Here is a 14,420-nt window from a genome sequence, read left to right as displayed (position 1 = left end):
AATTACTCATTACCTTAAAAAAAACTAATTGTAAATACTCATTAAGGGGGCTAGCCTAGCTAAAAACGCACGTTTATAGAAAACATTTTGCTGTGAATACACTTTTTGACCTAGGATTTTGAATTTTTCAGGGCATTTTAAGCACAAATCTGGGCATATAATCATGTAAAATATTTTGAAAAATGTTGATGAGTTCGGGAGTTATGATAAAAAAATTAAATTTTATATTTGTAAAAACCTAGGTAACCATTTTACACATTGTGCTTTTTTGTATTTAATTTACACAAATAAATTTGGTATGGTTCTTTTCCTTATGCCTAGGGCTATAGCCTGAACTAAAAATATGTTAATATAATTGAAATTGGTTAGTTGGCTTAACATTTTAGATTATAAAAAAATATTTTATTTTATTTTTTGATAAATTTATATATTTTATTACTTAAACCATACCTACTGCTATAATTCTAGTTCAGGTCATAGGTACTGATGGTATAAACATCCTGTAAAAATTTGGTAATGATATCTCAACTGGCTTAGAAGATATCATGTAAATAGTAAGAAAAAAACACTAGTTTCGGAAAATCGACGGACACTTGCCACAAGTCGCGGACAAGTATTGGACTAACAATGAAAAGGCATGTGCACTGATAAAAGTTTTTGGTCATATCTCAACTAAAAAAATAGATATCTTTATAATTCTGGTACCAAACAGTTCAGAAAGAACTCACAAAATAAAAAAATATATTTTAAAAAAATTTAAAAATTTGAAATTTTTTGCTAGGCTAGCCCCCTTAACAAAACAACTAATTGTAAATACTCATTACCCATTAAAAAAAAACTAATTGTAAATACTCATTACCCATTAAAAAAAACTAATTGTAATTACTCATTACCCATAAATAAAAACTAATTGTAATTACTCATTGTAATTACTCATTGTAATTACTCATTGTAATTACTCATTACCGGAGCGGATCCGGTGGATCCGGCACCCACAGTACCGAGTAATTACCTCTACTAATACGTAGGTTTCCTTTTAGAAGATTATTTTATTTTTAGGTTTAATAAAATTAATTGGGAAATAAAATGGTATGCTAAAATAGTAGAAATATTACTGAGGTCTGCTATTCTGTTTTTGTGTATTTTTGAATGAAAATTAAAAACGTACGTTTTCAGGAAAAGCACTTTTAAAATTTTTTGTTCCGTTTTTAGAAACTTTTTTTATTTCATTGACATTTGAAGTTTCATAAAATGTCCATGGTAACGTAATATCTTTGGTGATTTTTTATAAATAGAGCATCTTTGATGAAAAAACACAAAATTTTGTCATGACCATCACGGACATAAAACTGAATATTAAAAATAGTTAATATTATTTTTATAACTATGTTTTGCTATAAATTAATCTACTTTTATGGCCATTATACAATAAACAGCTCACTAAGCTTTTGGTATATTTGGTCTTTCTGGAAAAAAATTTAAAAATTCAAAAAAAGCCAATAAAATCTTTTAAGTTTGTATAACTCCGAAAAAACTTACCTGAGACCCGAAAAATCTTTATGTTTTTATAGAGGTGTGCTTCTTTTGTGTATAAAACATAGAAATATGATGATATTTTAATTTTTAAAATTTTTATGATAGAAATCATCAACGTGATGGTCCGGGATAAGCGGTACGGTCGTGAATTGTCTGGAGTAATCTAAATCTTTCTAAACAATCCTTCAGTTATACTGTTAGTTATAATAAAAATATGTGTTTCAATTGAAGTAAACTGTTCAATTTGCAATGATATTTAAGTTATTTTCACGACCAAATACAGTATAATCCATAAGGCTGGATTGGTCGTGAAAAAAACCGCGATGGTCTTGAAACTTTTGTCGTGACATTACGTATTATTTGGCTCTGTTCTGGCGGTAGCCTTGCACCTCATGTTTGAGGATACAAAGTGGACTTCTAGGTTAATGTAGCAATTGAAATATCCTATCAACAAAAATTAAAACCACATCTACTTCATCAAATGACAACGTACGGTCATGGACACACCAAAATTACAAAAAACACAAACTTGCCTTTATTAATCTTGTAACAACTTCTTTCAACACAAAACAACCGGCACAACAAACTTGACGTACACCTCGAACTAGTCTCAAAAACGAACTGACGCAATCGACGGCAGGCTTGCCACTGTCGTGCTCCAAAGTTACAAATTTTTGCCAAATGGTCGTGACGCCAAATCGAGGGACAGACTTATTTTGTCATGATAGTCAGTTTGCAATGGCAATAAAATTATAATATGCTCCTTTTTTGTAAGTTTAATAACTATTGATGACATAAAAATATGGATTTATATATTTCGGCATGAATAAGTCTAAAAACAGCGTGAAAGTTGGAAAATGTACCCTAGGGACACGTCATGGTCGTGAATTTTGAGACTTTAAAAATATTTAAAAAATACCTAGAACCTATTTAAAACCAAATAAATGTGTGTAACATGTTGCCCCCGTCCCAAAAATATTAAAACACATAATAATAAACTACAAATCCAGTATCTACGAAGTAAAAGGCCAGGGACATGAAAACGTACGTTTTTAAATTTTCACTCTTTTGCGTCGTGATGAAAAGTATCGTTTATAACTCGTACCAAAAGTTATTATCCAGCACTTGCTCCATTATTCCCGTCCTTGGCTTCGCCTCGTACGTGAAAATAGCAATGAAATTGGGGTTCCCTGTGTTCGGCTTCGCCTCCCACAAAAACTTGAGCACGCGCCGGAAAATGCCACTTTTGGTCCTAGTAATGAAATATACTATTCTTCGATATCAGCTGATATAAAAAAAGTAATTGTTTCCCAAGCTCTAATTTAGAGCAGGAGAAAAACGATCACCTTATTTCCCCTCGCTCTAAATTTACTTTCCCTCTTTCTCGATTAGTTCTCCATTTATCCATAACGAGCGCTATAGTCCTCGCCACCCTGGGACCGCGTCTCGTTGTCCCGCCGTCTAGTTGTACCTACGTCTACTTGTACCTCGAGGCCTAGGGACAACTAGTCGTAGGTACAACTAGACGTAGGTACAAGTAGACGGTGGCACACCCGACTAGTTGCACCTGCAGATTTTTAGGAGGTACAACTAGACGTAGGTACAAGTAGACGTAGGTACAACTAGACGTGTATCCCACCGACAAGTAGTATCACCTAGCTTGTACGGATGCGACCAGTTGTCCCTACGACTAGTGGTCCCTCCGTCTAGTAGTCCCTACGTCTAGTTGTACCTACGACTAGTTGTACCTTACTTGTACCTCGAGGCCTAGGGACAACTAGTCGTAGGTACAACTAGACGTAGGTACAAGTAGACGGTGGCACACCCGACTAGTTGCACCTGCAGATTTTTAGGAGGTACAACTAGACGTAGGTACAAGTAGACGTAGGTACAACTAGACGTGTATCCCACCGACAAGTAGTATCACCTAGCTTGTACGGATGCGACCAGTTGTCCCTACGACTAGTAGTCCCTACGACTAGTGGTCCCTCCGTCTAGTAGTCCCTACGTCTAGTTGTACCTACGACTAGTTGTACCTACGCGTATTTTGCGTCTTTATAGTCTAGTTGTATCTATCCTTCAATTCGTTACCCTGTTTAATTGATTACTGCACGAGTACTTTTTAATAATACCCTTTATTAAATCAGGAACTGCAGTGTTCCGAGTCAATTGAGTATGATTTTCTATAGAAAGGTAGAGTTTAAGTGGAAAAAACAATGATAGCAGATCTTGACAAGAAATAATGAAAACCAAAGTGTAATATGGATAAGCACTGACCAAGGGACACAAGTAGGCCTACATTGTTATCAAGAACAGGTGTTGCTCAATGAGCTGCAGACAAGCCAAATTTTCCTGGCTTTTGTAATAAGTTGTTTATAAAAAATTGTTGTAAGATTGTATGATTTTTAAAGAAATAAAATAAATCCCTTAAACTGGTGACAAGTTGAAGGGGAGATACAACTAGCCGTAGGTACAACTAAACGTAGGTACAAGTAGGCGTAGGTACAACTAGTCGTAGGTACAAGTAGTCGTAGGTACAAGTAGTCGTAGGGTCAAGTAGTCGTAGGTACAAGTAGTCATAGGTACAAGTAGACGCAGACGTATGAGGTACAAGTAGACGGTGGCGTACGCGACTAGTTGTACCTGTAGATTTTTAAGAGGTACAACTAGACGTAGAGACAGCTAGACGTAGGTACAACTAGACGTCCGCACCATCGTCAAGTTGTACCTACAGCTTTGGACGAGGTACAACTAGACGCCTGTCACCAAAATGCAGCAGGTACAACTAGACGCCGGTACAAGTAGACATCGCCCCGCCACCCTAAGTTGAGGCACCCAAGGCTGCACGGTGTATATCTAGTGCGGTTTTGTTAGATTTATTGTAAAAATTAAAATCAGCTGTTTACATTGTTGCACAATCTAAATGTGTACAGAAACAGGCATTAGTTTGTTTTGCTGTGTTTTTAGCATTGTGCATGTTTGAAATTGCTCAAAGTATGTCTAACATTCATGTTTGACGAAAACAGCTTCAGAGGCAACTAATCACCTTCAACTAGAGAAATCATGAGAAAGATAAGAGGAGGAATACAGAAAGCTTAAAAACTGGTACAAACTATGAAATATTAAGTATAATTAAAGTAAGTGAGGAAGTAGGCCTATTTAGTAATATATTTATCTAAAAAAACTATAATAATGGAACAAGGCCACACTAAAAAAACAGGCCGTAATGCTCGTCAAGCATGACGTCACGATAGAAGACGGCAATGACGCAGGTATTTATTTATTTATTTTCCAAGGAAAGATTAAAACATAAGCAGCTGATCACAAACGGCAAACATTACGTCATTGCTCAACATGAGACATTTTGGGGGCAGCAAAAAAGAGTTAAATATAAAGCTTAAAAACTAAAGCCATTTTGTACTGGGGTGAGATAGGGACTTCTAGTTTTCGCCAATATCGTTTTTAACTGATGGCCTTTACAATGAGGTGGCACTTGATGAGATTTAACATTTGTAATGTATGAGCTACCCCCAAAATACCCCATTTGGAGGTTATGGACGAAATTGGGATACCAACAAGTGTAATTTTATGCCACATAGAGGTGTGCAGTGTTTAGTTTACCTGGTGTAGCCCGTTGAAATGGGGGGTCCATGTTTTTGCTTAACCCTGTATTTTTATTAACCCTATATATATATATTATAATCTAATGCATTACAACTAATCCCAATTACCCTTGACCAATGGGTGTTAAATAAATGTTCCTGGTTAAAGAAATAACAGATTTTTGGCAGTAACAAAGCTACTCAGGTCATCTCACTCCATTCTACACTCACTTTGTAGTCATATTCAGCTTTAAGTGTGTCTTAAAAATTGATTGGTTGATTGTCCATTTAACCCCATGATTGTATAAAACGGTACTTTCCTGTTAAAGGGAACATTCATTATTATCGATGATTTTTTTCTCGATATATCGATGTTTTGGTTTTCCGATCCATTACAAATTGACAACAAGAAATGAAACTGTTCTAAGCTAACCTAACATAACCAACCATACCTGCTGTACCATTTAAAAATTCCGTTTGGGTTGAATATAAAAGGCAAGTTTTAAACGCGGAATTTTTAAATGTTACAGCAAGTTTGGTTAGTTATGTTAGGTTATTTATTTTAGAACAGTTTCATTTCATTAATGTTTGTTGATACTGAACAATATTTTTCGTCATTGTCAGCTGATATGTTTCAATTTGTTAATATCGATATATCGAGGAAAAATCATCGATAATAATGAATGTTCCCTTTAACAGGAAAGTACCTATAAAACCTCCTATATAAATCTCAAATTGTTCATTGTCTGAAAAAAAGAGAGTTAATTGTCAGATTGTAATACATACTATTATCTCAGTTCACAGTGTTGGGTTTGATGAAGCAGAATGTCATCTATCAGGGCCTCCTTTGGAGCTCATGGACCGCATCTCTGGGTATGAAGATGTATCTTTTGACTCTAGTAAGTAAACATCATCAAATCAACATTAAAAATAAGCATAAATAATTAGAGTAAGAGGGGCAAAATTGCATAATTAGCGTCCTTTCTGCAATTTATAAAGTAGCTTTTCCCACACCCCCAATTGTTATACAGCAGAATGAATCTTGATAACAAGTCACACATGATGATGATCAAATATGACTTCTGATCAAGGTTGACTCCTTATAGAGATTCGTTGTGCAATTAAGGGTAATATAAATCCATGAGTATTTGTAAATGGCACTTATTATCAAGGGCCATTTGTTATTGAGGGTGTTCTTATCGAGGTTCCACTTTATCATAAAACCACTCTATAACAACCATCTCGTACAATAATGACTATGGCACAACACTGGTGTTGTTGACATAAAGTAGTGATTGTATTTCACAAGTAATAAAATCTTAATTTTAACTACTAACAACTTTGAAAAAGTAGCCTTGCAATTATGCAAATTTATTTTAATTCATGTTGCTATTCAATTGTATTAGCTTCGAAAGACGTTCATTGTCAATGTCAATCAGATCAAATTTGTTTACTTTGACATTCATACAAGTAACAATGCTCTATTGTTTCATTGTGCTGATTCATTTTTTTTTGTGTGGCAGCTGACATAGCTGGGAGAAGTGTCATGTTTAACCACAAAAAAATCAATATTCGTTCACAAATCATGCATGGAAATAAGTGAATTTTACAAAAATGCTGCTATGTGCAAACATTTCTCATCTTTGATTAGAACTAATGTGTTGGGCTCAAATAGATGTAATTATCGGAGGCTGAATTGAGGAACTAACCATGATCTGTAAAGTAGTTGTCAATCAATTGATTGTGTTGCAAAGTTATAAACTATGAGTATACAGGGTGTTTTTTTTTTAAGTGTGCCACCATTGGGATCTCAGTAACTAATGCTTTTACAGCAATCTTTAAATGGGGAACATTTCCTCGTTTTTAAAGAGGTTCAAAAATAATTAAATTAAATTTTTGTAAATGGCCGCAATTTTCCAATATGGCGGTCAACTTTGAAATTTCTTATGGAACAACCTATATTTTATCATGTTTTCGGATAGAACATGCAATTTAAAAACTTGTTTATTCTTGACATTTTTTCGATAAACCCACTCGTTTAGGATGAGTTACAGCCTATGGAAAAATGACTTCCGGTGTACATTTAACATCATGTAGCTCCTAAACAAGTAGGTTTATAGCGAAAATGCGAAAAGTAAATAAGTCAAATAAGTCTTAAAATTGCATCCACATTCGAAAAAGACCATAAAATACACAGTTTTCCACTTTTCAAGTTTGCCACCATTTTGGAAAATGGCTGCCATTTTTGAAATAATAGAATTAATATTTTTAACGAATTTTATGGTCTTTTTGGAATGTGGATGCAATTTTAAGACTTATTTGACTTATTTACTCTTCGCATTTTCGCTATAAACCTACTTGTTTAGGAGCTACATGATGTAAAATATGTACACCGGAAGTCATTTTTCCATAGGCTGTAACTCCTAAACGAGTGGGTTTATCGAAAAAATGTCAAGAATAAAAAAGTTTGTTCCATAAGAAATTTCAAAGTTGACCGCCATGTTGGAAGTTGGCCATTTACAAAAAATTTTTTTTTTAATCTCTTTAAAAACAAGGGAATGTTCCCCATTTAAAGTTTGCTGTAAAAGCATTAGTTACTGAGATCCCAATGGTGGCACACTTAAAAAAAGCACCCTATAGTCAGTAATCGTCCCCTTGGCGGGCCTTTTGTTTTCAATTTTTAACAAAATTCCTAACAAAGACTGATGCAGTGTTGTTTTATAACTAGTTTTTGCTGGGTAAGGGGATTAAAGGAATTGTAGAGGATTGAATAAAGAACAGAGCAACTGGAAATTCTAGAAATCAAGCATTGCTTTAAACAAATCTCTTTATTCTACTAACAGATTTCATCAACCTATTTGTTGTTTTTCGTAATTTTTTTTACCATTTTTAGCACCATTTTACATAGTCACTTCTGTAGTTGTAATTTATTCTATGGTTGTATGTTATACATATTTACCTTGAGAGTCATAAATTCTTTAGAAAATAGTAAACTATAAATTTTTTTCTATAATGATTACTATAAACAATTATTTAGAAGTTCCCTGGAAAACATGCGGTATATAGTTGATGTACAATTAGGAATATCTATTAGTATCCCAATGTGCAATTATAAAAACACTTGGTGACCTTCCCATGACATTTTTTTACATAGACACATTTTTTTCATTGTCATATTTTGTTATACCTGATGATGAAATCAAAGTTCTTAATTCTTGACAAAGCAAATTCCAATTTTGGCTAAACACAAGATATCCAGGAAATGAATTGCTAAATGCTGTAAGTCATTTAGTTTATATTTACCGTTGCATATATCACACAATGCTATAATACTGGATGTACACTCAGACTTTTCATAATTCACTAGACACAGGCTAGTTATAATCCCTCTGCCAGATGGTCAACGAGGAAGGAAAATACAAATACAAATAACTAAAGTCATTTAGAAATGGTGTTTACAGTGTGAACTACCTATTCAATTGTAAAAAATTTCATCTTATTCTATAAGTGTTTCAAAAGCAAACAAGTTAACCCTGTTGAAGATAGATATGTTTTTCAACAGCTTGTGTTCCACCCCCGGCTGAAAGCAGGTGTTGTATTGACGAAGGCCAGGAGAGTAACACCCCAGTGGTAGACAGACCGTCGCTGACGGAGCAGGAAGCCAGAGAAGCCCTCCTCACACACATCGGCAAACACTCCTGTTATGGCAGAGACACTGCCAACAGTCACCTCATAACTAGCTTGGAGGCCTCATCTGCCTTTCATGTTAGTGCTCCACATTAGTCTACTTATTTCTTATGTGTGATTTTCAAGACTTAAGGACATTTATACCCCTGAAATTGTCTTTGTCAGGTTATGTTTCTGAATCAGGTGAACAAACTAGCTGGAGTTCGGGAATTTATCCAATATTCCCATAGGTAAGATCTAAATAAAGGCTGAGCAAGTTCTGAATTGTATCTAAACCCTTTCCCAATTCTGGAATTTTATTTTTATCAACTAATTCAAACTTCAATGCTGTGAAAATTTGTCACACAAATGTGCATCAAAGTCGAGGGATTTGGATTCATTGAACACAAATATGTCTGAATATTATAAGCTGTTGTGGACCTTCAGTTAACAGAAAGCTATAGGGCATATATCTGTTGTTGTGTTGGGTTTGCTTAAACCTCTCAAATGTTTTCAACTTCAATCCAAACAAAACTTCAAATTAAAAATTGGAAAGAGATTTTGGTGTTTTTTTTTTTTTATATTACCAACATCTTTGACACCATTGCTTGGTAAACCTTGTCGTATTTCCTCTGATCTTTCAATGTGCATGTGGAAAATGGGCATAAGACAATGTGGTATTAGGTTGAAACTGAAACTAGGTTGAATCAAGTGTAGCCCTTAACATAAAAAAATCTGTTCCAGACCAATCTTCAACGTTTCAAAACAAAAAAGATAAATTTTAAAATTAATTAAACCATATTTTAAAAATTAGAGATATACAGATTGATAAACGAATATGGCCTGTCACACTGAATTGAAATGTCACATCCTTTTAGTTTAGCACACCAGGCGTCCATTGTCGATATCTTTGTTTTGACTTTTGCTACAAAAGAATACTTAACTATAGTTTGTAGCTCCTTGTAACGTAGACTAAACAAACTCCAAGTGACCAAATTGAATATTACTAACACTAACATGTATATAGGTTTGCTTAAGGAAGGGGTCCTAAATATTTGCTATTTATTGAAATATTAATGTTGTAGTATTACATTAAAAAATCAATAAAAATTAAAAATGTATCTATAAACTAGCATAGCCTACTGTTTTTGGGGTATTCCCTTAAAATCTTTAGATGTTAATCTTTATTCGCTATCAACTATTGTAGAGTCGTATGCCTGAAATCGTCCGTCGTCTGCCGATCTTCCCTACTTTTCACAGCGTACACAAAATACTCAGACTTGAATGACCCCCTTAGCTCCCCTGGGACCGCTCTTGCGAGTCACCACTGTTTCTCCATGTGATATTTCACAGTCTTTAGACCACTGCCCAGATTAGTCTATGATGACAAGATTGAGGTTTTAAAAATATAACAAAGAAGAAAGTGTTTGCTTTAGTACCAGTTGGAGACGTTCACAGAGCGCAGGGAGAACTCGTGGGCACACACAGCGTTCTCTACGATGACAGAAATCGACGGGCCTGATAACGGACCTGCGCCACTGCCATGGGACATTGCCGTCTCGCCTCGAGGCATGTTCGAGGCGGAAGTCAAGACATTGTGGGTCCCTCACACGTCGTCTGTCAAACATTGCTTCCGCTGCAACAGCCAGGGCTCTGTGGCATGTCAGGAGTGTCATAGTAAAGGATGGGTACGCAAGTAGAATTATAATTCATTTGTGGATGGGTATTTAATTTATTTGTCAATATATTATGCTTCAAGCAGACTTTGACACATTCATGCTTAAACAATCTGACCACAATAAGATTATAAAATTCTCTAAACACTCCACAACATAGGCTAAATAGGTTTTAATTGTCACAACAGTATAGAGGGCTAAAATGTACAATAAATTACCGCTAAACATAGAACAAATAGACTCTTTAACCAAATTTTTAACTTATTTTTTAGCGAATTTCCCTATAGGGAAGTAGCTATTACCGTAGGTCTCATGGTAACACTTAGGCCCGGGACCGATTTACTTTTTCATTTTGATGTCCCCAGAGGCCAAAAACACCATTCGTTCAAATTTTTATATATGTATATATATATATATATATATATATATATATGTGTCCGTGAACACGATAACTTGAGTAATTTTTATCCGATTTTGATGAAATTTGGTTTAAAGGTGTAAGGCGGGATAAACTTGAATGAGTTCGCGATCCAGCATGATCGGACCATGGGAACAGGGTTTTATGGGGGGTTTTATGGGGTAAAAATTGGTTTTTCTCACTTTTGACCCTCAAAACACAAAATTTCCCAATTTTCCTCTAAACCTTCTTAAAGAGCTTAAAAAAACAAACAATTCAGTATATCAAAGTGTTTTTGTACGGTTATTGGTTACGGAGAAAACTAAAAAATTGGTCAATTTAAAATTCCCATGTTATTCTTATGGAAAATATTATAAAATGTTGTAGTTTGCTTGTTTATGGATATCTTTTGATCAAACTTGGCAAATATATTCATTTTATACTAAGCAATAATTATTTTACTTAAAACACACACTTTATTAATTTCCTTGTAGCAGCAAACCTAGGTACTCGTTAAACCTAATGTTATTTAAATAGATCAATTGAAAATTAATTCAGCCAAATGGAAATTCGCTAAGACAGCAGGTTTGCTGCGGCGGGGGTATATTTTTGTACTTAGGAAGATTTTTAAAAGCCAATAATTTTGTTTTTGTAATAATAATTGTATACAGTTGTTTATGTTTATGTTCTTGTTTTATTTTAAATAGTCATTCTTTAGTTGAAGACATCTAGATTTTGAAATAAGTTGACTAATCACCTGTCAATTGTAATATTGTAATATTTTGAACAAACAAAACAAACTAATAAATATACATGATGTGTGAAGTAACCTATTGATTATCACTTCTTGAAATTCAGATATACATATTGTGGAGGTTTTACCATGTAAATGCATGATGAATCGAATAGATGAGCAGAAATATTGAAACCATGAACTCGACATTTCTTTGCTTAGTATCATCATTAGTGCAGCAATGATCAATATTGGATGAATTGTGAATCAAACTGTGAACAGAAGTTAAGGTATTTTTTCTTTAGATCAACTCGTCAAAATCTTTTACTATTCTAGATGAGCATTCCTCTCATGTATTTTATGCGAGGTAGAAAAAGAGTATGAGTGATAACTTATCTTCAAATATATATCGACAACACAATATTTATATTTTTGTGTTTCATTCATAACAATCCTTCACAAAATCATTTTTCTTAAGATTATATTCATTAGTTTGGATAACATAATAAAGGAGTTTAACAGTGCTACAGTGGAATCCTCATCCGCAACAAAGAGAAAAAGTCCCCTACAAGATTGGTGAAGAGGGGCACAATTATATCTTGGTTCCGTAGCGCAATACATGCAAACCGCGGGCCTTTTGCCACATAGTTACAAACAACACACACAAACAAAACACAACACATACACACACACATAGTTACATCTTCAAAGTATGTACACCTTCAAACTAAATGTTACTATGTACAGGTGTTTTTGAAGCATTATTGTTTATTTACACCACTGATCACACCGGCAGTGTGGCGCGGTGGCAGCGAACACGTGTTGAGTGTACGGTCCCGGTTCACTTCCGTCACTGTTTGAGGTATCAGGGCGGTGATTAGTTATGATTAGTTAGAAGACTGGGGCTGTGAGACGGTATTTTCCAAGTATTGGAGTGTTGCTGACTTTCTACCAGGGTTGCCAAATATTTGAAGTTTATTTCTATATCATGGATGGATTTTAAAATTACGGAATCTTTAAAATCTTTTTTCATGTTGAGCCCACCGCTCTGACACCACAAGTCAAACCTCAATACAGGCACACAGCACACAGCCGCCGTGCCGCACAACTGGTTTGAACGGTAATGTAAATAAACAATAGTGCTTCACAAACACTTGTACGTAGTGATGGTTTAAAGGTGTATATGCTCTGAAGATGTGACAACTGTAGCAAAATGCGCTTCAGTGACTATTGAAAAGCGGTATCTGGGCTCACCAGTGAAGACGAACCATATCAGGTAAACACCTTACTATATATGATGGGGGAAAAGGCCGAAAGCATATTTGAATCATTTAATTTGACATCTGAGGAAAGTAAAAGTTTCAAAACTGTTTTAAAAAAGTTTGAGACATATTTCGCTCCTTCTAAAAATGTAATCTTTGAGAGGTACATGTTTCATACTAGGATTCAACATGAGGAAGAGCGTGTTGAGAGTTTGATTCATGATCTACATGAGATGGCTTCTAGATGCGATTTTCCTGCTTCTTATAAAGATGAGGCTATACGAGATCAACTTGTTGTAGCCATTAGAGACAAAAGTTTATCTGAAAAACTACAAATGAATGCAGATCTAACACTTAATTCTGCTGTCTCAAATGTTAAGCAAGCCGAATCGGTTAAAATGCAACAATCATTGATAAGGTCCAGGTCTTCTGAACATGCACTAACTGCAGATAAAGTCACTTCAAGGACTTGGGGCACTAAATTTGCTCAGAAACCTCCAGTTGATTCCAATGCGTCCAGTTCCAATTACTACAATCAATGCCAGTGGTGTGGTAACGCTCAACATGAACGACCAAAATGTCCTGCCCGGAATATTTTCTGTCGAAACTGTAACAGGAAGGGCCATTTTGCTAAATGTTGCCAGTTCAAAAATGTCAAAGAAATAAATTCAAATCCTCTTCAAGATGAAGTTGTTAAGAGTGACAAGTTTGTGGGGTCTATTAATCCTCAAAAGAGCCCTTAAGCAAAATGGTCTGCTGAAGTTAAACTAAATGGAGTATGTATTCAAGCTAAGATAGACACTGAAGCTGACGTTTGTGTCTTGCCCCAATCACTTTATAAGTTGAAATTATTTTTGTACCCACTAAATTCAAGTAACAAAGTTTTAATTGGGCCTAACGGATCTGTCCTTAATATCTTGGGCGTATTCGAGGGTACAATCCAGTACAAGAATCAATATTGTAAGTCTCAGTTTTATGTAATATCTGGTGCTGATAGAACTCTTTTGAGCAATGAAGTTAGTGAAAAATTGGGTCTAGTTAAAAGGATGTTTCGAGTCAACTCAACTGGCTCATTTGATCCCTATTCATCGTAGGTACCCTAAACTTTTCGGCGGTCTTGGTGATACACAAGCTCATTATAATATAAAATTAAAGCCAAACGCTGAACTGTACTCTCTCAAAGTTCCAAGGCGTGTTCCCCTACCCTATAAAGATGCTGTAAAAAGAGAACTGGATGCAATGTTGGATAAAGGTGTTATCGTGAGAGTAGACACTCTGACTGACTGGTGTTCACCTCTTGACATTGTCCCTAAAAAGGACAATTCAATAAGACTTTGCGTAGATTTTACTAAACTTAATGAGAGTGTTAAACAAGAACTATATCCTGTGCCCTCTGTAGACTACACTCTGGGACAATTAGATGGTGCTAAGGTGTTCTCGAAACTAGATGCTAACTCGGGTTATTGGCAAATACCCATAACAGAAGAAGCTTATCATATCTTACTACTTTCATCACACCTTTTGGAAGGTTCAGATTTTTACGACTCC

At 35.0% G+C, this 14,420-nt stretch overlaps 1 protein-coding gene across 2 annotated transcripts in view; it reads left to right on the top strand.

Annotated features, from left to right (window-relative positions):
• LOC128999171 (protein SSUH2 homolog) overlaps positions 1-14,420 on the top strand; it is a 54,575-nt gene that overhangs the window by 33,585 nt on the left and 6,570 nt on the right. For both annotated transcript variants that reach the window (XM_054425567.1, XM_054425566.1), the window contains 3 exons: positions 5,936-6,037; positions 8,701-8,903; positions 10,241-10,492. In XM_054425567.1, coding sequence (XP_054281542.1) covers positions 5,936-6,037; positions 8,701-8,903; positions 10,241-10,492 — 557 coding nt within the window. The remainder of the gene's footprint in view (positions 1-5,935; positions 6,038-8,700; positions 8,904-10,240; positions 10,493-14,420) is intronic.

This window comes from Macrosteles quadrilineatus, unplaced genomic scaffold (assembly GCF_028750875.1).
Source record: "Macrosteles quadrilineatus isolate MER2022 unplaced genomic scaffold, UCM_ALF_1.0 Scaffold_7__1_contigs__length_78375512, whole genome shotgun sequence".
Lineage (NCBI taxonomy): Eukaryota > Metazoa > Arthropoda > Insecta > Hemiptera > Cicadellidae > Macrosteles > Macrosteles quadrilineatus.
Note: the sequence above shows the minus strand (reverse complement) of the source record. Positions and strands in the feature narration are given on the sequence as shown.